A 23,929-nucleotide genomic window follows, 5' to 3' on the forward strand; every position below is an offset into this window, starting at 1 on the left:
TGATCGGAAAATGCGTCACCCTGCTGACTCGAAGGCATGGAAGCACGTGCATAACAAATATAGGTGGTTTGAAAAAGAAGCTCGTAATGTTAGGCTGGGTCTTGCTTCTGATGGCTTCAACCCCTTTGGGATGCAAAGTACAACCTACTCCATATGGCCTGTTGTTCTAATACCTTACAATTTGCCTCCTTGGTTGTGTCAGAAACAATAAAACTAGATGATGTCAATGTTGATCCCTGGTCCAAAATCTCTTGGAATGGATATTTACGTATATTTGAGGCCTCTTATATTGGAGCTCAAGGTGCTTTGGGAAAAGGGTGTTAGAACATGGGATGCACAAACCAGGAAAAACTTTAGATTATGTGCTATTTTACTTTGGACAATTAATGACTTCCCAGCATATGCTATGTTGTTTGGTTGGAGCACGAAAGGAAAGTTTGCATGCCCATATTGTTACAAAGATACTGATTTTTTGTGGTTGAAGCATGGGCGAAAGCACTGCTACATGGCCAGTCGACGTTTCTTACCCTTGGACCATATTTGGCGCCAGAACATGGTCAGCTTCAACAACAAGGTCGAAACTAGGGAGGCACCAGTACCACTGACTGGTGCACAGGTACTTGAGCAGTATGAAAGTTTTGAACAAGTGAGTTTTGGAAAGACATCTACAAAAAAAGGAAGCGCGATGATGATGAAAGATGACACAACTAGAGGAAGAAGAGTATTTTTTTGGGCTCCCATGCTAGTCTTCTTTGCTCATCAGGCATAATTTGGACGTCATGCACATTGAGAAAAATATATGTGAGTCCATATTAGGCACTCTGCTAGAATTGGAAGGTAAGTGTAAGGATGGGGAGAAGGCCTGGCTTGACATGCAGCAACTAGGGATAAGACCAGATCAACATCCTGTGATCAAGAAAGATAAGTATACCTTGCCAGTAGCCTTGTATAAGTTAGATAATGATGAGAAGGATAATTTATGCAAATTTCTATATGGAGTGAAAATTCCTGATGGGGTCTCCTCCAATATAAGAAGATGTGTTGCCCTAAAAGCATGTAAGGTGTCTGGCTTGAAATCTCATGATTACCATCTAATTCTACAAACTGTTACCCTTAGTGGTGCGGAGGATTTTGCCACAACAAGTTGTCGTTGCATTGATCTAGCTTAGTAATTTCTTCGATGCACTATGTTCCAAGGAGCTGAGGGAAGCAGACTTGGACAAACTTAGTACTACAATTGTTGATACTCTATGTCGACTAGAGATGATATTCCCACCATCATTTTTTGATATCATGATGCATTTGCCTATTCATCTAGCTGAAGAGGCTAAACTTGGAGGGCCCGTTTGTTATAGATGGATGTACCCAATGGAGCGGTACCTACGTACTACAAAAGGATACGTGAGGAACAAGGCGCACCCTGAAGGGTCAATAGCCGAGGGATACATACTCGATGAGTGCCTTACATTTTGTTCTAGATCCTTGGACATGGACACCAAACTAAATTGTGCTGATCGTCATGAAAGTGTTGCCGTGAATGAGCCACCATTTGGTCAGAGCTTATTTGCTGCAATGGATTACAACAGGAGAGGACAGATTGTCAAGCTCCTTGACAGAGATGAGATGCGGAAGATTAAGCACTACATAATTTCTAATTACGATGACGCTAAACCATTCATCGAGTAAGTTACATATTAATTAAAAACATTATTTTTAAATATTATATTTCAAACTAACATTATTAATATAACTTTTCTATGTGTAGTGCGCATATGGAAGAACTGCAGATGCGTGGTGGTACAAGAAATCTTAAAAAGCGACACGAGGAACAATTTGTAAGATGGTTCGAGGGCAAGGTGAGAGAGCAATATGCCAAACGGGATGTAAGTGCCGAGATGTTTGCACTTGCTGAATGGACGAACAACTGAGCTCGTATATTGCACAGATGCCATATCAATAATTGACTGTTTCGAACAGTTGACATTGAGAAAAACCTCGTCACACAAAACAGTGGTGTGCTTGTCAAGGGAGACCCTGCTAGTACTGGTAACATGTGCTGGTATGGGGTGATTAAAAGAATGATATCACTAGAATACCCTAGACAAAAATAAGTCATTTTGTTCGAGTGTGACTGGTATGATGTGTCTGCTGCCAGTACAAGCAGAGGTAGAGGATACAATAAGGATCAGTTTGGGGTTATTGATATTGATACTACTCGGAACGGGTATGAGAATGAACCCTATATTCTTGCGACACAGGCAGAACTAGTGTTCTACGTGGATGTGGTAAACAAACCTGGTTGGAGAAGTGTTATTGTGATGAAACCAAGGGACTTGTTTGCCATGCATGAATTAGAACTGGAGGACTCAATTGATGTGGGTTTCCAAGGCATTAATGATTTACTTGGTGGACAAGAGGATTTGACAACAAGTTGGACCAGATCGGACAAGGAAGGCACAACCGGGGATGTCTTTGTTATTGCTCAGGTGCAGGCCGAAGCAGCTGATGAACCAAACCATGTGGCCTTATTAGATGACAATGAAGATGAGGAAGATGACACGTACATTGACGATGGAGTTGTTGCACCAACTATTTGTGGGGTAGAATCCCGAGATGATGACTTTTTTATTTGCTTACTTATATTATTTTGTTTGGGTGTGAACATGTATAGAACTCACATACTATATGTCGAAATCAAGTGTTTTTTGAACCACACTGTGAAAATTAAACAGGTAAAAGATACCTTTTGAACACATACAAGCTGTGTTGATCCATAAACATTACCAAACCTCAATAGATCAGGTACTTGACTACAACACTAAGTAGAACAATTGCAACACAAACAAAGACCACATTCATTTTCCACATTAGGTGGTCCAATTTGGTCTCCAGGTCCTTCATCCCCTCATCATCTATTGCTTGTTCACTTGCCTCTATCAATACTTCCAGCTCCTCACATATGATGACAACCACCTTCATATCAATCAAGTCATCTAAGCACTCCTTCTAAAACTTATAGTAGCCACATAATTTGGAATTCTACAAAAAGTTGGAACTACAACAGTTAACACAAAGATTTATGCAAACAATCATGATGGTTGACAATAATATTTACAAGAAAACTTCAATGACCCCATTCCTCGGACACTTGATAAAGCTCCTGCCCTTGTTTTTAGTCTCCGACATGACGCGGAGTTCGATCACACGAGCGAGCTTGGAATCTGGACACATAACTAGAGGCAGCCCAGTTTCTTGACCAATCGGATATGGTGCTAGCGCTCATCGTTCCTCCCTCCTCGATACCCTACTCCCACTGGATGAATTACCTTCCCTGTGTGCCGCCATACCTAGATCAAGCGAGCAGGGGGGACGATGGCAGCAGCAGTGGGCTGATTGGGGAAGGAAGATATGTGGCGTGTGGATTGGGGACTACTGACCCAGCTATTTATAGAGGAATAGAAATTAAAGTGCAACCAAGTAAGCCTTCGTTGCAATAGACGTATAACAGTTGCCACGACTATGGCCAGTATTACTACCACACATCAATAGTGTTAATACGTATATATATTGCATCTCGCAGCAAGAAAGGATGCAATTGTCATCTAGATATTGCCACAAGGAACCAAAGCATGTTGCAACCTAAATCAATTGTCGTGATGGTGCCCTTCATAAGCAACCAAAGCTAATATGGTTGCCATATCACCATTCATTTGCAACACACGAAATGCTAATGCAACTCAAAATTCGTGTAGCTGGACAACGCGCAAATTGCAACAGGTGTAGCAACTAAAAAATATCGCAACACAATAAAGGTGTAGCAATATGTACCCCTATTACTACCAATTTAGTGTTTGGGTGTCATAGGACCCCCCAATTGCAACCAAATGAGTGGTGTTGCCTAAATGTTTTGTGGCTAATGGGTCAAAACCTTGTAGTGCTGGTGGTCCTTTCTCTTGCATCTTGAGTTGTTCATAGACATCTTGTTTCCTCTTTTGTACTCATTCTTTTGCCATCTTTTGCTTCTTTAATCTGTTGGCTCTTTTCACTCTAGTTATCATTATGCCTACAACAGATTAGTGGACAACACATACCCGAAGGAATATACAAGGAATGATAAGGGCATTGTTGTAACACAGCTAAGGGTCACTTTCTATGCTACAAAAAAGGAATTTGCTTGAGCATACTTTGCATAGCGCATTTTTATTCACAATTACTTCTTTCTAAGGGTTTGAATTTATTTTCCCATCTTATGTTTTGATTCTCAAATATAGGCATTATGATTAGCTCAAACTTATAGAAATAAAGCAAAAGTGAATTTAGAGATTGCAAACCAGCATGTGGAGCGATGGGAGCATGAGATATGGAAGAACTTGGTTGGATCATCCAGAGAAGTTTGTCATTTCTTCCTCATGTCTCACCTTCTTGACCGTAGATGTGAGAGTGCTTTGATTGTGGAACATGTTTTGTGGCACCCTTCTTTCTTCTTGGCTACGAGTGAGTTGTGTCTCTCTTCATCTCCAGTGTGAGTTCATCTTAGGACTTCCCCCAATTTGAATTTGGAAATTTTCCTACAGGGGTTAGTCCAACAAAATATTCCAATATCTACTACAGCATACTATCGGCTCAAAAATCAACCTAGACACCACGTCTAATTTGATTAAAGAAGGCATGAGGACAATCTTGAATGTATCCTTGCAAACACTCCCATGCTTCTAAAATGGATTTTGTCTGCTGCTTTTGGAAATTAGTAATATGGTCTTGCCTATTAGGAAAATTTTTGCTAGAAAGGCCTTGGAACACTTCGCCCATGTGTTGATGTCTTCTTTATTGGCATAGAACCACTGCTTCTCTCTTTGCACTAGCAAGAATGGAAAGAGGCGAAGTAGTATGATATCTTGATTAACTCCTTTTATGGTGATGGTGCTTCTAATCTCCATGAAGTCTTGCAAATGTGCACTTGCATCTTCATGTACCTTTCCGCTGAATTTGATAGCTTGCACCATGTTGATGAGGCTTGGCTTGAGCTCAAACTCAAGATCTTCTGTTTCTAGTACTAGACTAGTGTGAATGTTCTCCACTATTGGGGCAGATAACTCCAACAAAGTCTTTTAGCCATAACTTTAGATACTGGTGATGTGCTTCCTTTTTTATTGATCCAATTCTAATGGTGTAGAGTTGAGTGAATCCAATGCAATCATGCTAATACCCTGTACAAAATATAAACATAGAAAAAACAAATAGGGGTAAACCTGCCAAGTAGAGGTACTAGCAACCTACTAGTCATTTACTAAGTATCTGTTTAGGCAATTTTTCTCAAGAAGTTTAATCCTTCCCTGGCAACAGTGCCAGAAATGCTTGTTGATACTTCTAACACCACTTAAGCTAGAAGTGTTGGTGTAAAAACTGCTCCACTAATAAAATAAATTTAGGATCCACAAGCGTACAGATTAAATACCATTGCAGCACTTCTCCAAGAAGTATTCTAGGTATCGTTATTTATATTTAGCTCAAGGGAAAGAACTAAGGACTTTAAACAATGAGATGAACTTGCAAAACATGATTACTGTTGACGGTAGATAAGCACTCTTTTTAACCGTCAACATAGCATAGGATTAAAATCAGAATACTATCTAGCTATAGGGGTTATCACTAAAAGAATTCCACAAGTTTTGGTGATTTTCTATTTCTGTAGGGGTTATCGGAATAAGAACAAAAGGAGGTCCACATGTCAGATTTACATAAAGAGAACACGTGAAACGTCAACTTAGGAATACTCCAGAAGGCTTAGGAAGACACCACCTGAAAGGTGGGGCCCACCTGCCATAGGGCAGGGGAGGGCCCCCCACCATATCAGGGGCAGCCGCTCGGGGCGTTCAACCAATCAGGTTGAACCTCGCGGATCCTACCTCCACCGACTTTGAGGATTAATCTTAAGTGCATGTTTAAGTCGGTTTGATCCAAGGTCTATGGAGCTTCCTAGGAGACTATAAATAAAGACCCTGACCCCTCTCTCGAGTAGGAGTTAATAATTATTCTCTAAGAAGATCAAGAGAAGAATTATACAGAGAGGGGTCCCTCAAATGGATCTGTCTCTATAGGATTCTTAGCCACCATCTCAATTAGATCTCTATAGTTCTTTAGCATAGCTACATAGGAATACATCTAGAAGGAGTCAAGTCAATCTTGGAGTCCAGATCTATCTTCACTTCTTGGTAAACTCTTATTCTCTTTGTAATAGTTCTTGCTACTATGAATATGATGTTGATCTATTTGATTATATCAGAATTGACGTTATTCTATTTGCTTATATTCTTAATTATATTGTTATTAGTTTACCTAGATTATATGCTTAGTGAAGTTAGGTTAGAATTATGTTTATGCATAGGATCGTATAGCGCTTACTCATTAGATCGATGGGTAAGTGGTAAATATTGTGTAGGCATGGTGCCTAGACCGTATTTATCTGTGATTACCCCTTATAGTCTGGAGCTTGAGGTAGATTTTATCTGTGATTACCCCCTATAGTCTGGAGCTTGAGGTAGATCACGGGAGTGACAGTCCTGTTGAGTTCTTTCTATTCCTTCTCCCGATTATAAGGATTGTAGAGCACCATTATTATAGAGAAGTTTTTGCTATGTTCATGATCTTTCTTGCTAATATCACTATGCATAGATATAACATTTTCTAATGATGATGCTAGCTGTACTTGCACTAATCAATGTATGCTTTGACAGTATAGTTAGAATACTTAGGATTTATTATTGTAGTTTGTCCTAATACCATGCTAGTGCTATAGACTTAGAGTAATTGAATTGAGATGATAATCATGTTTATCATATGGCTATGAATTGTTATTTATCCTCTGTCACTTATTATTCATATTCATATATTTATATTATGTGACACTTACCCTGCATGAGAGATAGATAAAAACATCTTTAAGGTCTCCACGATTACATGTAGTGCTCATTGCTCATTATCCATTGTAAGTCCCTTCCCAGTGGTAAAAATATAAATAACGATACCTGGAATACTCCTGGTTAAAATGCTACATCGATATTATCTGTGTGCTTGCGGATCCTTTATTTATTTATTTATTTATTTATTTATTTATTTATTTATTTATTTATTCCTAGAACAACATATAGATTTAATATCAGCACTTCTACATAATGTTAGGGATGACAACCTAGCTCAAGTGATGTTAAATAATTTTAACGCCATTGCTATGGTTAGGTTTAAGAGTCTATTTTTAGTAGTTGCGTTAAGAAGTGTCAACAAGCATTTTTGGCACCGTTGCCGGGGAAGATGAAAACATCAAAGGATAATGAGCATCACTGCCTCAACCCCCGTATACCGAGCTAAGTATCTCTTTCTTACTCATCTATCTATTCCTAGTGCGTTATGATAAGTTAAAAAGATGAATAACCTTAGAAACCCAATAATATTTTATCTTTCATAATTATTTTTTCTAGCTATGGAGAGATCTTAAGGAATCTGTTAAAATGAACCTCTAGAATAAACTCTTATATGGAGATGATGAATAGTTGCTCTGCTATAATTCCTTGCAAGTATCTAGTTTTCAACCTTATACTCCCCTGAGTTTTAGACACAATTGTTTAGACTTAAGCTTTTGCTCTAAGCCTAAAACTTGTGGGTAGCAAATGCTTGATCTAAGTCTAGGTAGTTGATGGATATGATATGGGAAGGTTTTGAGCTACTATCAATCTTGCTCCTAGAGATGCTAGAATTCTAGAGAATTTTATTTTGAAAATTTTAATTTGCTACATGATGAGTTCCTTTTTGATGAGAGTTTAAATTTCTACCATAGCCAAATACTCATGTTTGCTAGATTAGGAAGACCTCCACTTATATTTCAACCTATAAGCATTGAGGGTACTTAAGCTGTGTAGACCCTAAGGAACTAGTCATGCAGTTAAAGTCAATATTATGTGCTCTCCATCCATTGATCTTAGCTACTTCTGTCCTCAGAAGTATGCAACCACTCACATCCACCACATTTACTATGTGCTACGTCTGTTCTTGGAAGTACCACCCACATATACGCACTACACTCTATGTTGTTTCTATCTTGGAGACATGCACTTATGCTGCTTCTACCCTAGGAGTAAGCATCTCTTCATCCGCCCACATACATTTCATATCCACTTAGAAAATGTTCTACTCCTCCACTAGGAGGGAATACCAAAAAATATCCATTGTCTTATTCTACTTATATCCAATAAAGATATAGTTATTTCAGTTGATACTCCCTAGATATTATCATTGCATTAAAGGGGTTGGCTGATATATAAAAAATGAGAGAAAAGAAAGAAAGAGGACAAAAGTTCCAATGCAAAAGAAAGACAGCCAAGTCCTTATTCTTAGATTAGGGAGGTATGTTTCCCCAAGGAGCAAATGTAAAATTAGATATTCACCATTAGTTATCACCCCTCATAACCACTTTTATTATTATTATCACTTCACTTCACCTCACTCAGATGCACATATGACTTGATTGTATAATTAGTTTCTTTGGATCCATGGTTTAACTATGCAATACATGTAAGTAGGTTTCAATTGTCTTTCCCACCTATGAGCTCCACATAAGCCAATTAGAAGTAGGGTGAGAAAGAGGAGGCAACTATGCCTTAGTCCTACAAATACCACATATTCTGAGAGCAGAGAGAAGGCATACTCACTTGCCTTGGAGAGGATCCAGAAATACCACATATGAGAAACTGGAAAGTGTCATACAAGGAAACTCTGAGTTTTATTTGAAAATCTTGCAAAACTCCAGAATAATAGTTGATCAAAGGGTGAGTAGCATAGTGCTCGACTTAACTATTCTATCTTTCAACTGCCCAAGACCTGAGTGATAGCTATAAGCTCCATGGTTAAAGGTAATATGGGTGAGTCTTGAGTCAGAATAGTTCACTCTAATCCGAAGGAGAGTCCTTGTTTGAACGCTTGTGTACTTGTGAGGCGTGAAAGTATTGTAGCAACTCCTGATCCATCACTGAGTCTATCTTTGCTCAGGGACGATCAAAAGGTAAGCTTGGGGGAGTTTGTTGATGGTAGATAAGTACTCTTTTTAACCATCAACATAGCATGAGAAAGGATTAAAATCAGAATACTATCTAGCTATAGGGCTTATCACTAATAGAATTCCACAAGTTTTGGTGATTGTCTATTTCTGTAGGGGGTTATCAGAATAAGAACAAAAGGAGGTCCACATATCAGATTTACATAGAGAGAACACATGAAACGTCAACTCAGAAATAATCCAAAAGGCTCGGAAAGAAACCACCTGAAAGGTGGGGCCCACCTGCCATAGGGCAGGGGCAGGCGCCCCACCCTGTCAGGGGCGGCCGCCCGGGGGGTTCAACCAATGAGGTTGAACCTTGTGGATCCTGCCTCCACCGAATTTGTGGATTAATCTTAAGCGCATGTTTAAGTCGATTTGATTGAAGGGTTGTGGTGCTTCCTAGGGGACTACAAATAAAGACCCTAACCCGCCCCTGGAGGAGGAGTTAATAATTATTCTCTAAGAAGATCAAGAGAAGAATTAGACAGAGAGGGTCCCTCGAATGGATCTGTCTCTATAGGATTCTTAGCCACCATCTCAATTAGATCTCTATAGTTCTTTAGCATAGCTACATAGGAATAGATCTAGAAGGAGTCAAGTCAATCTTGGAGTTCAGATCTATCTTCAGTTCTTGGTAAACTCTTATTCTCTTTGTTATATTTATAATAGTTCTTGCTACTATGAATATGACTTTGATCTATTTGATTATATTAGAATTGACTTTATTCTATTTGATTATGTTCTTAATTATATTGTTATTAGTTTACCATGATTATATGCTTAGTGAAATTAGATTAGAATTATGTTTATGCATAGGATCGTTGGTTTGATCCAAGGGATGTGGTGCCTCCTAGGGGACTATAAATAAAGACCCTGACCCCCCCGGAGGAGGAGTTAATAATTATTCTCTAAGAAGATCAAGAGAAGAATTACACATAGAGAGGTCCCTCGAATCGTTCTGTCTCTATAGGATTCTTAGCCACCATCTCAATTAGATCTCTATAGTTCTTTAGCATAGCTACATAGGAATAAATCTAGAAGAAGTCAAGTCAATCTTAGAGTCCGGATCTATCTTTAGTTCTTGGTAAACTCTTATTCTCTTTGTTATATTTATAATAGTTCTTGCTACTATGAATATGACTTTGATCTATTTGATTATATCAGAATTAACTATATTATTTTTGCTTATGTTCTTAATTATATTATTATTAGTTTACCTTGATTATATGCTTAGTGAAGTTAGATTAGAATTATGTTTATGCATAGAATCGTATAGCGCCTACTCATTAGATCGATGGGTAAGTGGTAAATATTGTGTAGGCGTGGTGCCTAGACCGTATTTATCTGTGATTACCCCTTATAGTCTGGAGCTTCAGGTAGATCGCGGGAGTGACAGTCCTGTTGAGTCCTTTGTATTCCTTCTCCCGATTATAAGGATTGTAGAGCACCATTATTATAGGGAAGTTCTTGCTATGTTCATGATCTTTCTTGCTAATATCACTATGCATAGATATAACATTTCCTAATGATGATGCTAGCTGTACTTGCACTAATCAATGTATGCTTTGATAGTATAGTTAGAATACTTAGGACTAATTCTTGTAGTTTGTCCTAATACCATGCTAGTGCTATAGACTTAGAGTAATTGAATTGAGATGATTATCATGTTTATCTTATGGCTATGAATTCTTATTTATCCTCTGTCACTTATTATTCATATTCATATATTTATCTTGTGTGACACTTACCCTGCATGAGAGATAGATAAAGACATCTTTAAGGTCTCCATGATTACATGTAGTGCTCATTTCTCATTACACATTGTAAGTCCCTTCCCAGTGGTAAAAATATAAATAACGATACCTAGAATACTCCTGGTTAAAATGCTACATTAGTATTATCTTTGCGCTTGCGGATCCTTTATTTTTTTATTTATTACTAGAAAAACATACGAACTTAATACCAGCACTTCTACATCATGTTAGGGATGACAACCTAGCTTAAGTGATGTTAAGTAATTTTGACGCTATTGCTAGGGATAGGTTTAAGAGTCTATTTTTAGTAGTTGCGTTAAGAAGTGTCAACAATTACTTATGAGAGATGGGTTGCATAGTCACATACTTGGCAGAGGGGTAAACCATGATAGATAAATAATATGAAGTATAAAAGCTCAAGGAATAAATCACACGGAGATTAGAGATAGACTACTCAGCTTAATATTAGGTAAACGTCTGATTAGTTCAAGAGATAGAAAATCCTAAGTAGTTCTAATTTACTAAGTCATTCATCTACTCTAATGCTACACTATCATATATAGTACAGAAGACTCTTTATCTATGTATAAGGAACATTGCTATAAAAAGCCAAGACATAGCTGAACTTCGTACGCAACTGCAGTTCTACCAATCCTATCAACGGGGGATGGAATATGAAGGACTCAATGGAACTATCACTTCCATGATCTACCACATGATCTAGCCAAGAGGGTGTAGTTGCATATAAACTACTTCTAAGCATCATGCTTACATGACATCTATCACCTAACCCTCCCACGAAGAGAGCTAAGCGCTTTGCAAACATATACATAAACTTATTATCAATCATAACCATATCAAATATAGAACTAGAATAAACTAGAAACATAATAAATAGAAGCATAATGATATTTAGAATAAAGTCACAAGGAAGATACAAGATAATACCAATCCTTGATGATGAAGATCTGAAGTTCCGAGCACAAGCGCCCGACTCTTCCTCTATCTAGTTTAAACCTATGTAGAAGTTGAAGATTTGGAGTAGCTATTCTAATTCTCTAGTGGAGATATCTCTAATCTCTAGCTCTACCAATGGCTATCTCTAATTCTCAATGGAGAGAATAATAATAATAATGAATTCCTCCTCCAGGGGGTCTACCTTTGCTTATATAGCCCTCTAGGAAGCACCTCACCTCTTGGATCAAACCGACCTTAATAGATGGTCAAGATTACTCGTCAAAGACGGTGGAGGCAGGATCTGTGAGGTTGATCCTCATTGGCGAGGAGGCCGGGCGGCCACCCCTAGGGCATGGGCGCCCGCCTAGGCACAATGCTAGGTGGGCCCTTGCTTTGGGGTGTTGTCTTCCCGAGTCTTCTAGATTGTTCTTGAGTTACTGACGTGATCTTCTCTCTATGTAAATCTAACATGTGGACCCCTTTTGGTTAATTTCCAATAACCCCCTACAGAAACAGACATTCACCAAAACTTTTGGAAATTGTCAGTGAAAACCATAAGTCTATGGTGATGTTTAGTTTTCATCCGCTTTTCTCTCCTTGGTTGACATATAAAATTGATGGTTAACAACAGTCCACACTAGCAAGGACTCATCCTTCCATCCTCTTGATGGCTGATCCTGGTGGTACCATCCTGCATGGAATATGTCTACAAGGTTTGCAGTTTCTGAATCCTCCATTTGCCCCAGAATCTTACCTTTGTCGGTCGGTGGAACAGGAGCTTCCAACTGAGATATATGTGACTCAACCATCTTATTAAAACTATGTTGATTCTTGGTGGTAGTGGCAAAGCTATCCATTCTAGTATTAATATTTTCTAAGACTTCATCATTAACAGTTACTTTCTTTGATAGTTGTTCCATTGCCTTAGATTGATTAGCAATTAACTCCCTCAATGGTGGCTGATTGAAAGCATTATTGTAATTGTTACCTTGATAGTTGCTTGAATAGTTACTTTGATAATTAGGACTTTGTTACTGTTGACGGTCCTTAAGTATCAAATATAATCAACAAATAAATAGAGAAAAGGACCCAAATGCGACCGACACCCAGACTTAGGGTTTTATCTGACAAAATTCCACGAGTTTTGGTGTTTGTCCATTCTTCAGGGGGTTATCAGGAATTATGGAGGAAAGGCCCACACGCCGGGTTTACATAGAGATAATTATGTGCCAGGCAATTTTCCCTAACCTAGAAGAGTCCAGAAGCCACGGGAACGAGCGGAAGGCCGAGCGGGCTCGAGGACAGGGCGCCCGCCCTCCCCCCTTGGGCGATCGCCCTGGCTCAGCAGCCAATCAGGTTGAGTCTCGTGGATCATGCTCCACCGACCTAGAGGATTAAGGAAAACCGTGTGATTAAGGTCGGTTTGATCCGACGGCCCATATTTATTTGGAAGGACTATATAAGCAGGCCCCTTGGCCCCTAGAGAAGAGGACCTATGAAACCCTAATTCATTCATTCATCTCAGGAGAAGAAGTCTCTGATCAAGCCCTAGAGCCACCACATCAACTAGATCTCTAGTTTAGCATAGCTACATAGGATTAGAACTAGAAGGAGTCAATCTTCGATTGGTTTCCGGATCTGTCAAGAGGATTCTTTGTAATTCCTCTGTTGTTCTTCATTTGTTCATCATTGTTCTTCAATATTATGAATATGACTTTGTTCTACTTCAATATATTGATTATGACTTTGCTCTACTTGTTTATATTTGCAATTATATCGTTCTTAGTTTATCATAGTTATATGCTTGGCTTAGTTAGATTGGAATTATATACATGTTTAGGATCATATAGCGTTTATCCATGTGTACAATAGGTAAATGATAAGTATTATGTAGGCGTGGTGCCTATACCGTATTTATCTGTGATTGTACCATATATGCCGGATCGTGGGGTAGTTCGTGGTGGTGATAGCTCCATTGATTCTTATATAGTCCCCCTCCCGTGTATAGGGCAGGCAGAGTAACATTATTACAGGGGAGTGATTGCTATGTTTCTCATCTTCCTTGATAATATCACTATGCATGGGTGTAGTCCTGTCTCGCAATGATTGCCAAGTATAATTGCACTAACTATGATATGCTAGACTTTATAGTTAAGAATAACTTAGGAAATATTCTTGTAGTTCATCCTAATTCCATGCTAATGACTTGCTAGAATATCTGTTGAGGTGCTTATCATTATTATATGTGGCTAGTTATGCTAATCAGATTAATTATCTTTGTCACCATTCATACTTTATCTATATTTTATGTGACATTTATCCCTGTATGAAAGAGATAGATAAATGCTCTCTATTACACATGCAATGATAGATACTCAATTCCATATTTCATTCCATAATCAACATTGATGATTAGCAATCCCTTCCTTGTGGTAAAAATATAAATAACGATACCTGGAATACTTCCCAGTTAAAATGCTACATCGGTATTAATCTGTGCGCTTGCAAATCTCATTTATTATTCATTCAGAAGAGCAATTGCATATTTCAATACCGTATCTCTCATGTCATGCTGGGGATGACAACTTGGCTTAAGTGGCATGAGGGATAGGTTCGGCATTTTTGACGCCGTTATCACAAATAGAAAACTAAGTCTACTTTTGGTAATGACGTTAAGAATGCCCAACTGTTACTGATTCCATCCTTGATTCTGATTCCACTGATTCTAAGGATGATAATTGTTATTGTTGAGGTAGTTCACATCCTCTTGAATTACTTGGAAATTATTGCCAGTATGTCCAACATCTCCACTCTTCACATGTCATGTGGGATTCATGAATGAGCATGACCTCCTTCTTCTCTCTAGCTTGCTCATCAAGCCTCTTTATCAATAAGTCCATCTTGGTAGATATCATGTCTACCTCCCTGACTTGATGTATTCCATCTCTCCTACATGTTTGAATCCTGTCTTCATTCCAACCTTGATTGGATGCCATCTTCTCTATGATAGTGGTTGCTTCCTCTATAGCGAGTGATAAGAATGAACCTCTAGCTACAGGATCAATGATCTCACGGGTGCTATTCGTCAGCCTATGGTAGAATGTTTGCATAAGTAGCCAACTCTCCATCCCATGGTGAGGACTGTGTGATATGTAATCTTGGAAGCATTCCCATGCCTCCGGGATGGATTCATCATGTTGTTGCTGAAAACTCAAAATCTTCGCACGTGAGGCATTTGTCTTGCCTACTAGAAAAATCATGGCCAGGAAGGTGGTAGAGCAGATGTCCCATGTTGTGTTCTTGTATTTATTGGAGTAGAATCACTACTTAGCCCCTCCTACAAGTGAAAATGGGAATAATCTCTCTCAATGGTGAAGGTGCTGCAAATTTCTTGAAAATATTGCAGATGTGCACTAGCATCTTCATAAGATTTTCCACTGAACTGGTTGCCATGCACCATGTTGTTGAGGCCTGACTTGAGTTCAAAACCATATTCACCCACATCCATGACTGGTCCAATTCGGATGTTGGCGGTAGTTGGAGCAGAATATTCACATAGCGTCTTATTGTCCATGGCGTCAAAAACTAGTGTCAATCTCATCTTTAGGTTGTTGTTCTCTGAAGTCACCTTGGGCACTCTCTTAAGTTTTGCTCTTGTGTTCTTGAGTAATGCCTCAAGATTTGAGTTGAAGGTTTCTAGGAGATCAAAACCTCGCATATATTACCCTGCAAATAAGATATAAACAATAGACAAAGCAAGGGTAAGCCTTTTAGAGTTATATGGGTGTTCTCGATCACATCGGTGTGGTACAAGTGACTCTAATACTCTATCTAATAATTTTATTAGGTGATACCTATATTTATTTCTAATAGACTTTCTACCTTTCCTGACAACGGCGCCAAAAATGCTTTTTGACATTTCTTAACATCAATACTAAGAATCTATCCTAGCAACAACATCGAGAAATCTTAATCGTATTTATTAATGTACCACTTGGATTGAACTTAGTCACTTACTGACTACCTACACCTCCAGCTAGCAACTTTGTTCTCATCCCTAGTAATAGAGCTAAGATGTTCTAAGGATTTATTATAACTATTATTTCATGTGACTAGAGTAATATAAAGATAAAGAGAAATGTATCTGCAAGCGGACAAATTAATTATACCATTGTAGCATTTTACCTAGAGTATTACTAGGTTGTCGATTTATATTAATACCACTAGGAAGGGATGGCTAAGAAATATGGTTAACACCTCATGCCTATCACTTGCACACTTGATGGAGACTTAATCATATACTCAATAATAGGGGTGTCACAAATCATAAATAATATATGATAAATGATAAATATCCAATACATAAATAATAATAATTGCATCCTAGAGCACTCCAATCTAAAGCACATAGTGTCTCATTAGGTAAAGCTGAGAGGAATAGAGTCCTAAGTTATTCTAACTATAAGTCTGTGAATACTATGATTAGTGCAATTACACCTAGCAATTATTGTTAAGACCAATATTATATCTATGCATAAGGAACATTACTCTAGGGAGGTCTAGGATCATAATAAGACAACCCTAGGCAACCACGTTCTACTAGTCCTACATAAATGGAGTGGACTACATAGGACTCAACGGGATTATTGTCACACCCGTGATCTACCACATGGCCCTGCATATAGGGTGCATTTGCAAGTAAATACCATCTAGACACCATGTCTATATGGCACCCACCACCCATCCAATGATCATCTAGATGAGCGTTATATGAACATATACATAAAGATAATACTAATCCAACTATACTAAGCATATAACCAAAGTAGGCAAAGAACAATATAATTGAGAATATAATCAAGTAGAGCAAAGTCATAACTATAGTCTAAACAAAAGTATATATATGTAAAGTAATAAAAGAGAGAGATTACAAGGTATTACCAAGCAACACTCCCGACAAATCCGGAATCCATCGAAAGTGCCTCCTCTCTACTACTAACCTATGTAGTTAGGCTCTAGATTTGGTGGAGCTCTAAGAAGACTAGGGTTTCTAGCTCTGCTAACTTGAATCAAATGACTTGGACATCTGTTCTCTTTGGGGAGGGGCTCTAATTATATAGGCCAGTGGAGTGAACCATAGCCCTTGGATCAAACCGACTTGAATGGATGGAGGAGATCAATCCTTAGATGTAACACCATATTTTAATTTTCATTGAATAGGATTTATTTGGATTTATTTAAGTATTTTTGTGAGCATTTAAATTAGCATATAAATATTTTTTTGTTGCAATTAAAATCCATTATAAGTTTAGCAACATGTTGTGCATACATGCTGGTGCATAATTGTTTTTCAGTGTGGAGTGTTTGTTTGAATTTAAAACAGATTTCCAAAGAATTTGTAAACAGGTTTGTAGAATAAAAAGATGTCCCCTGCTCAGTTTTGGCCCAGCCCCACAGCCAACTGTCTTCCTCTGAGCGTGTGGCCCGCTGCCCCGGCCCAGCGTGCAGCCAGCAGCACAGCCAAACGCCGCACTCTTTTCCACCACGCAGGCCTGCTCTTGGCCAGTCTCCCTCGGCCCAAGCCGCGCTGCAGCTCCCTCCTCCCTTCTCTCGCTGGCACGCCAGGCCTGCATGGCAATTCCCTAGTCTTCTTCTTCTTCGTGCGTGGCCGAGTGGGACTCTCCTAGAGAGCAATCCGATCCCGATGACTACCGACACCTATAAAAGCTTAAAGCTGCCCCACATCCTTCCTTTTCCATCTATCACACCTAGGAGCCGCCCTAGCTGTTTTTCGCCATGTTTTGGATCTTGCCAAGCTTTAGCTCAAACCACCACCGCAGCAAGCCTCTTCTACGCCTTCTCTGCGCGAGTAAAACATGTAGGTGAGTTCGTCTCACTCTTCCCGTTCTCCCGATGGTTCTCTCTTGCTCTCTAGTGCTCGGAATCACAAAATAGGTAAACTCCGGTTAGTTCCACGGCAGCGGCAATGGAGGTCCACCGCGCCTGGCACGCCGCCGGCCGACCTGCCCCTTGGAAGGGTTTTCAGCCGTTCAAATTGAGATCAAACGCCAGGATTAGAAGATACCCCTTTGGGGTATAATTTATTAAAGAGACCCTAAATTTTATTGAATTATGACCTGTAGTCCATTGCACATTTGCTAAAATACGCTTTTTCAAAATCTAAAACATATTCTTCGCCGGTTTAATTCAAATACGTTTTCCTATATTTACATAAATGCCACTGAAATTGTTTTGCTTATAAAATGCTCATTTTAACTTTGATTTGACCCGTTCAAATTGTGTTAGATTCGTATTCATGAGATCTACATGTTAGTAACACTATTTCATCTTTTTTCTCGAAAAAAGTAACACTATTTCATCAGTATGTAACTTAATTTTGTGGTCCTATTTAATTAATTACTTTTTTATAGAAAATCATAGATAAATCATAACTTCTCTGTTCTAATTCTGATTTTTGTGATCTCTAGACAGGCAACAGGAGCAAATGTTTCCTCATAGTATATACCCTCTTTCTAACATAAATCCTAAGCTACCAACCTAGCCTTGTTCGTCACTACCACCGCATCTTCACTCTGTTTGTTCTTGAAAACCCACTTGATACCTATGGGTTGGCAATCTAGTGGAGGTGGTTCTAAAACCCAAACCTTGTTCCTCTCAAAGTTCTCTATCTCGTCATGCATAGCATTGACCCAAACGGAATTAGATAGAGCATGCCCAACATCTCGAGGCTCAAAAGAAGAAACAAAAGCATAATGAGCGAAGTGTGAGATGTGATATGACCTGGACCGCGTGACTCACTAGTCGATTTCACCAATCATGGTCTGAGGTGGATGATGAAAGGACCTTGTTTGGTTTTGGTAATTGAGTGACAACTTAGATGGACTAATAGTGTTTATATGAGATACACAGGAGATTAGTCCACATGCGATTATGTGATGATGGAGGAGCTCATTGCATATGAGACATGACATGGAGTCATGTGACCAAGGTGGAGAAGATCAAGATGAGGCTTGGCTCGATGGACCAGTTGCAAGAGTGAAGGGCAAGTCAGAGGCTTTGAAGTGAGGGACTGCATGTGACGATGAAGCTTGAGCAAGACTTGCCACCAATGGAGCAAGGCAATGGTGAAGAGCAAGTAAGGTCAAGATCGACGAACCAATACGGTCACATGATGATATGAATGGATCATATCATTTGGTGATTGGTTGGTGCATGTGTTGCGTCAACATCGGAGGAGATGGAATGGAATGCGCAAGGCAAAGGTATAACCTAGGGCATTTCCATTTGACCGGTCATAGGTGTATAGAGAAGTTTATGACCAGATTTAGGATAGATGGCCATACTATCAAGAGGGGCAAACTTGTTTGCATATCGGTCATCTAGTGCCACTTGAGCGATCTAACTTTGCATACGTCACTACAAGAAACCTGAGCTTCTATGACAATCAGAATATGACGATCAGAGCCTGTTTCCTGTCACAGTCTGTTTACAATGACAAACTTACTGTCGTCACAGAAGGTGGGTCACTAACCAGCTTCTATGACCATCAGATGACTTCGTCATTGATACAGTGACAATAATTCTCCCGTCATTGATACAATGACGAACTAAACTCGTCACAATATATTGAACAAAATAGCACTACATGTACAATGACATAACACATATGACATAACAAATGACATGGCAATTAACATTGGCCCATATAACATGGGGCCTTTTTCATTATCATGCTCATTTACAATTAGCCTAATTGGACCAAAGGTTTTTGGAACAACTCCCAACAATACGATCGAGGCCGATATTGTGGGTCAGTATATAAAACAGAATATTTTATATTAAAAACATTCCAGCCAATACAGAAGCACAGATTCAGCCATGTTTCAATACAAATGAACCACAAAAAACATGAGTACAAAATAATCTAGCCAACTAAACAAGTTTCAGCATCTAGCTCCTGCACCAAACAATTTGAAGCTAGCCGGCAGTGCCAAAAATATTTTTGGTGTACAAAAATTCTTTTCTACCAGCCAGCCAACAGACGAAATTTTCATCCACCAGCGTGCAGCCAAAAGTTCCAGCCACCAGCCTACACCAGCAACCAACGCCAGAAATTCTTTCCATGTACCAACCAGCAGCGCCACATACACCATGCCAGCGCCCAAGTCCTAGTACCAGCAGCCACATACACAACATCTGTAAAAAAGGATAAACACTCTAATTACTCATGGGCAACATAAGTGGAAAAGGACGAATACATGTCTTAATAATTTTTTATACTATATGCCAATTTCATTGTCTCAATGGTCGAGAAGCATGAATGTGTGGATGAATGAATACAATAAAAATTTGTAACTTATAAGCAACAAGCAGTAACCGATTTAGAATATTTCCATTGCTGAGTAACCTCCAGATCACTGATGGTATAGCCATCAATTGAATCAGAGATCTGGACTAGCACATATACTAGAAATAAAGAGCCAACATACAGAGCATACACAATGAAGGAAAGATTATTTATACCGAGTACATTTGAGCCTGAAGCTTGCTTCTTACCCCCCAATGTCAGAATGTCTGAACAGAATCAAACATGAAAAGACAAGTAATTCATCAGAAATTAATCTGATAGATTAAAACAATACCCACTGCTGCATTTTGCTGGCCATGTGTACACACACAACCTGTGGCTAGCAAGCAGGGCTAGATCTGTCAGAGTACATGATATATATTCTCCTCTCTCTACTGCTATCTGTTTTCAAACAAATCAATGGAGATATTAACTTGCTGACACCGACGACCATATATCACGAACGCATAGGGAAGGGGAAGGGGAGTGGAGGGGTGCGATACCTGGCAGCTGAGTGGGCATAGAGGAGAGGAAGGAGAGAAGAGATGAGGAACTCATCATCCCTACAAGCCGGATCCACCGTGGATCTACTGGATTAGCCCCGCCGCCACCGGGATTGGCCTCTCGTCCGCCGCCATCAGGATTGGCCTCTCGGCCGCGTGCTGCCGGAATCAATGGAGCTGAGTGCTGCCGGGATCGGATTGGGGCTCGGCATCCATGCCACATGCGTCTCCACCAGCGAGCTGAGTGCTGCAGTGCTAGCCATACCGCACCATGTGCTGCGCTCTGTGTGTGCGGCTGCGTGCGTGGAGTGGAAGACATTGAGTTTGCCTCTAGGGTTTTCATTTAGCTTTTATATAAGTGTTTCCTCTCCGGATGTGATGACCATCAGATTGAAATCAAAGGCTAAGATTCACTTCCCATAAGGGTTTCATGTGCTGGGCTTTGGAAAAGCCATGGGCTTCCCAAGGGAGACGCTTGGGCCTCTTGCAGGCAACAAGCACGGTGCAGGTCTGATGACCACTTCCAGAACACCTCTTTAAAGGTTGAATCTAATTTTCCTTTTACCTTTCCTTTTTCTCTTTTTTTCTAGGTAAAATAAATTTAAATCTAAGATGCAAATTATAATAGTTGTGGTTTACATAATCTCTATGTGCCCCAACATAATTTTAACATGAAGTAGACTACCTAAATAGTTACGTGTATGATTTTCAAGAATTTTTGAAGCAATTTGCTATTTTCTAATGTTTAAGTGATTTTTTTGCACTTTCACGAAAACAAATCTAACTTGAACTACGTTTAATGCCAACCAGTATCAAAAACTTGGACAAAAATATATATTAGAAGACGTGTTTGATTTGACCTTACAGTGAAAATTAATGAAAATGAAATATTTTGTTGGGGATTACTCAAACTTGTATTTTGGAGGCTCCGATGAAAATGAAAATAATATCATCAAGTGGTCCAAAAATCCTAAAAATTGGTATGTGTGCATACTGGCGTATAAGCTGCCTCAAAAATTTTAAACTATTTTAATAAAGTAGGATTGTACATTGTTCACAAATTCATTCATCTCTTACAGATGTGTGTATTTGTGAATAATGTGAAGTACTGCTAGAGGTGATGTGTACTAAGAGAAAAGCTACAATATTTTTTTCTAAAATATAATAGTTTATGTTTTATGACGATCAAATATTGTCATCGACCCGTTGTCACAAAGTCTATGCAGAGTTTATTCTGAGATCTTTTTGACGAAGACATAGCTTGGTCATAAACAATTGTCATCCTGTAAATAGTCGTCATAAACAGTCTCTTTTTATGACAAATAGGTGCTCTGTCATATGGCAGTCGTCATAGAAGCCTAGATTTCTTGTAGTGCGTGTTAGGATCGAATGGCATGGCAAGTTGAGAGGCTAAATCCTTCGAAGAAAATGTTTGTGAAAATGCTATCACACTTGCACATGTTGGTACATACTAGGTGGTGTTGGCACACTTTAAGCAGGAGGTTGAGTTTGAAGGGTAGAGAGGGGTTTAGGGTTCCTCTCTCCCTCCCGAGCTTGTGAGGTGGGATTCGGTGCTTTTGAGAAAATGAAATGCATATTTTCTATTGCACCGATGGAAAGTTTGGAGAAGTCACGGGACTCACCGGACGCTGCACCGAACGCGCTCTGTGCGTCCGGTGAGTGGTACTCGCTGGGGTGTACACATCAACCCGCGCACATTAACATGAGCGAGTCCGGTGACGAGCGTTTGGTGGTCTGTAGAAGTAGAGCCCACGACATCGGACACAGGAGAGCATCCAATGGCCTGCGTCCGGTGACCCTATGTGAAAAACACCCTCTCTGTGTATGGGTCCGATGTGCACTGGATGTGTCCGGTGTGGACCAACAGAGCGTCTAGTGCTACTGCTTTAGGTGCGAGTGCATGTTAGCCGTTGGTGGCAATGGTCAAGTTCAAATGGCTAGTGACACGTGGCTGTCGTCTGAGCACCAGACGCTGGGTTTGAACGTCTGGTGGCTCCCTGCAGCGCGTCCAGTGCCCATGAGTTTTGTCTAGTGAAGGGGCAATGGCTATTTCAGCCCTTGGGGCTATAAATAGCAGTGGTGGCCGGCCTTGGCTGATGCTGAGCACCCTTGGGACTTAGTGTCCATGCTTAAGGAGTGATAGTGAAGCCTCTAACTCACATATGCTTGATAGTGATCATCTGATGGTGTGAGTGAGCGATTCTAGTGCAATTGTATTGAGAGATTGCATCGAGTAGCACTAAATGCTCGTGTTACAAGCCGAAGGTGCTTGTTACTCTTGGAGGTTGCCACCTCCTAGACAACTTGGTGGCTTGTGACTCTGTTGAAGCATGTGAGGTTGTGCGGTGCTCCAGAGAAGAGATTGTGAGGGGTATGGTGCTCACCCCGTGGGGATCGCGAAGAGCAACTCTAGTTGAGCGAGACATGAAGGGGGACAAGTGGTCCGGCCGGGTCAAGTGCTAGAGCTTGTGGTAAGCACTCCACGTGGGAGAGTGTGACTTGCGGGTCACCACTAGCAAGAGGACCGGCGGCAACCTTGAAGCTTGTCTCAATGGGATGTAGCTTGGTGGCAACCAAGTGAACCTCGGGAGAAAATCATCGTGTCAACATTGTTCTTCCTATTGGTTGCAAGTCCCTAACACAATCTTGACCTTATATTCATATACTTGTGCTTGTGTAGTTGCTCTTGTAATTAGTTAGCTTATGTAGCTTGCTAGTTGCCTTCTTGCTTGTGTAACCTTGTTAGTCACATTGCTTAGTTTGTGTAGCTATGTAAGTTGTGCTCTCTAATTTAGCATTGGTTGCCTTGTTATTGAGCTTTACTAGTGAGCTTAGGAGCTTTGTGCTTTTGCTTACTAGTTATGTAGGAGCTCCCTCGGTTTGCAAAGTACTAGTGGTATAGGCTTGTGTGACCTTGCTTCTAGAATTGGTTAGGTGAGCTCTTGCTAAGGTAGCACCTTGTTTGCTTGTTTAGGATCTTTTACAAGGTACTAGAGAACTTAGGTGAGCTCTTGCTAAGGTAGTCTTGGCTAGACCGATAGTCTTAATTCCACATTTGTTTCGATTAGCCGGCATGACAAGTTTTAGAAAGGACTATTCACCCTCTCTAGTCCGCCATCTTGACCCTTCAGATCATGATGCTGAATGTGTCGAGGTGCTTCCCTTGTATAAGTTGCCTCCCCTCACCTACAATTGGGACCTCCTCAGGAACAACCGGTGTACGGTGAGGAGGTTGCTC

General features: G+C 39.9%; 1 protein-coding gene across 1 annotated transcript; it reads right to left on the reverse strand.

The window, feature by feature from the left end:
* Positions 19,657-20,978, reverse strand: LOC110433297. The gene is made up of 3 exons (XM_021455128.1): positions 20,671-20,978; positions 20,344-20,394; positions 19,657-20,016 (listed from the first exon to the last, which is right to left on the reverse strand). Exons 1-3 carry the CDS (start codon positions 20,891-20,893, stop codon positions 19,910-19,912), a joined length of 381 nt encoding a protein of 126 aa, XP_021310803.1. The 5' UTR covers positions 20,894-20,978; the 3' UTR covers positions 19,657-19,909.

This window comes from Sorghum bicolor, chromosome 1 (genome assembly GCF_000003195.3).
Source record: "Sorghum bicolor cultivar BTx623 chromosome 1, Sorghum_bicolor_NCBIv3, whole genome shotgun sequence".
Taxonomy (NCBI): Eukaryota; Viridiplantae; Streptophyta; class Magnoliopsida; order Poales; family Poaceae; genus Sorghum; species Sorghum bicolor.

What these genes read in the sequence shown, in the direction of transcription:
- LOC110433297 (XM_021455128.1), bottom strand. Translation starts at nt 20,893, where the DNA reads ATGTGGCATGGATGCCGAGCCCCAATCCGATCCCGGCAGCACTCAGCT. An exon ending in TATGCCCACTCAGCTGCCAG is followed by an intron (nt 20,395 to 20,670) that starts GTATCGCACCCC and finishes GATTCTGTTCAG; the next exon opens with ACATTCTGACATTGGGGGGT. An exon ending in TTCAGGCTCAAATGTACTCG is followed by an intron (nt 20,017 to 20,343) that starts GTATAAATAATC and finishes CCTTTTTTACAG; the next exon opens with ATGTTGTGTATGTGGCTGCT.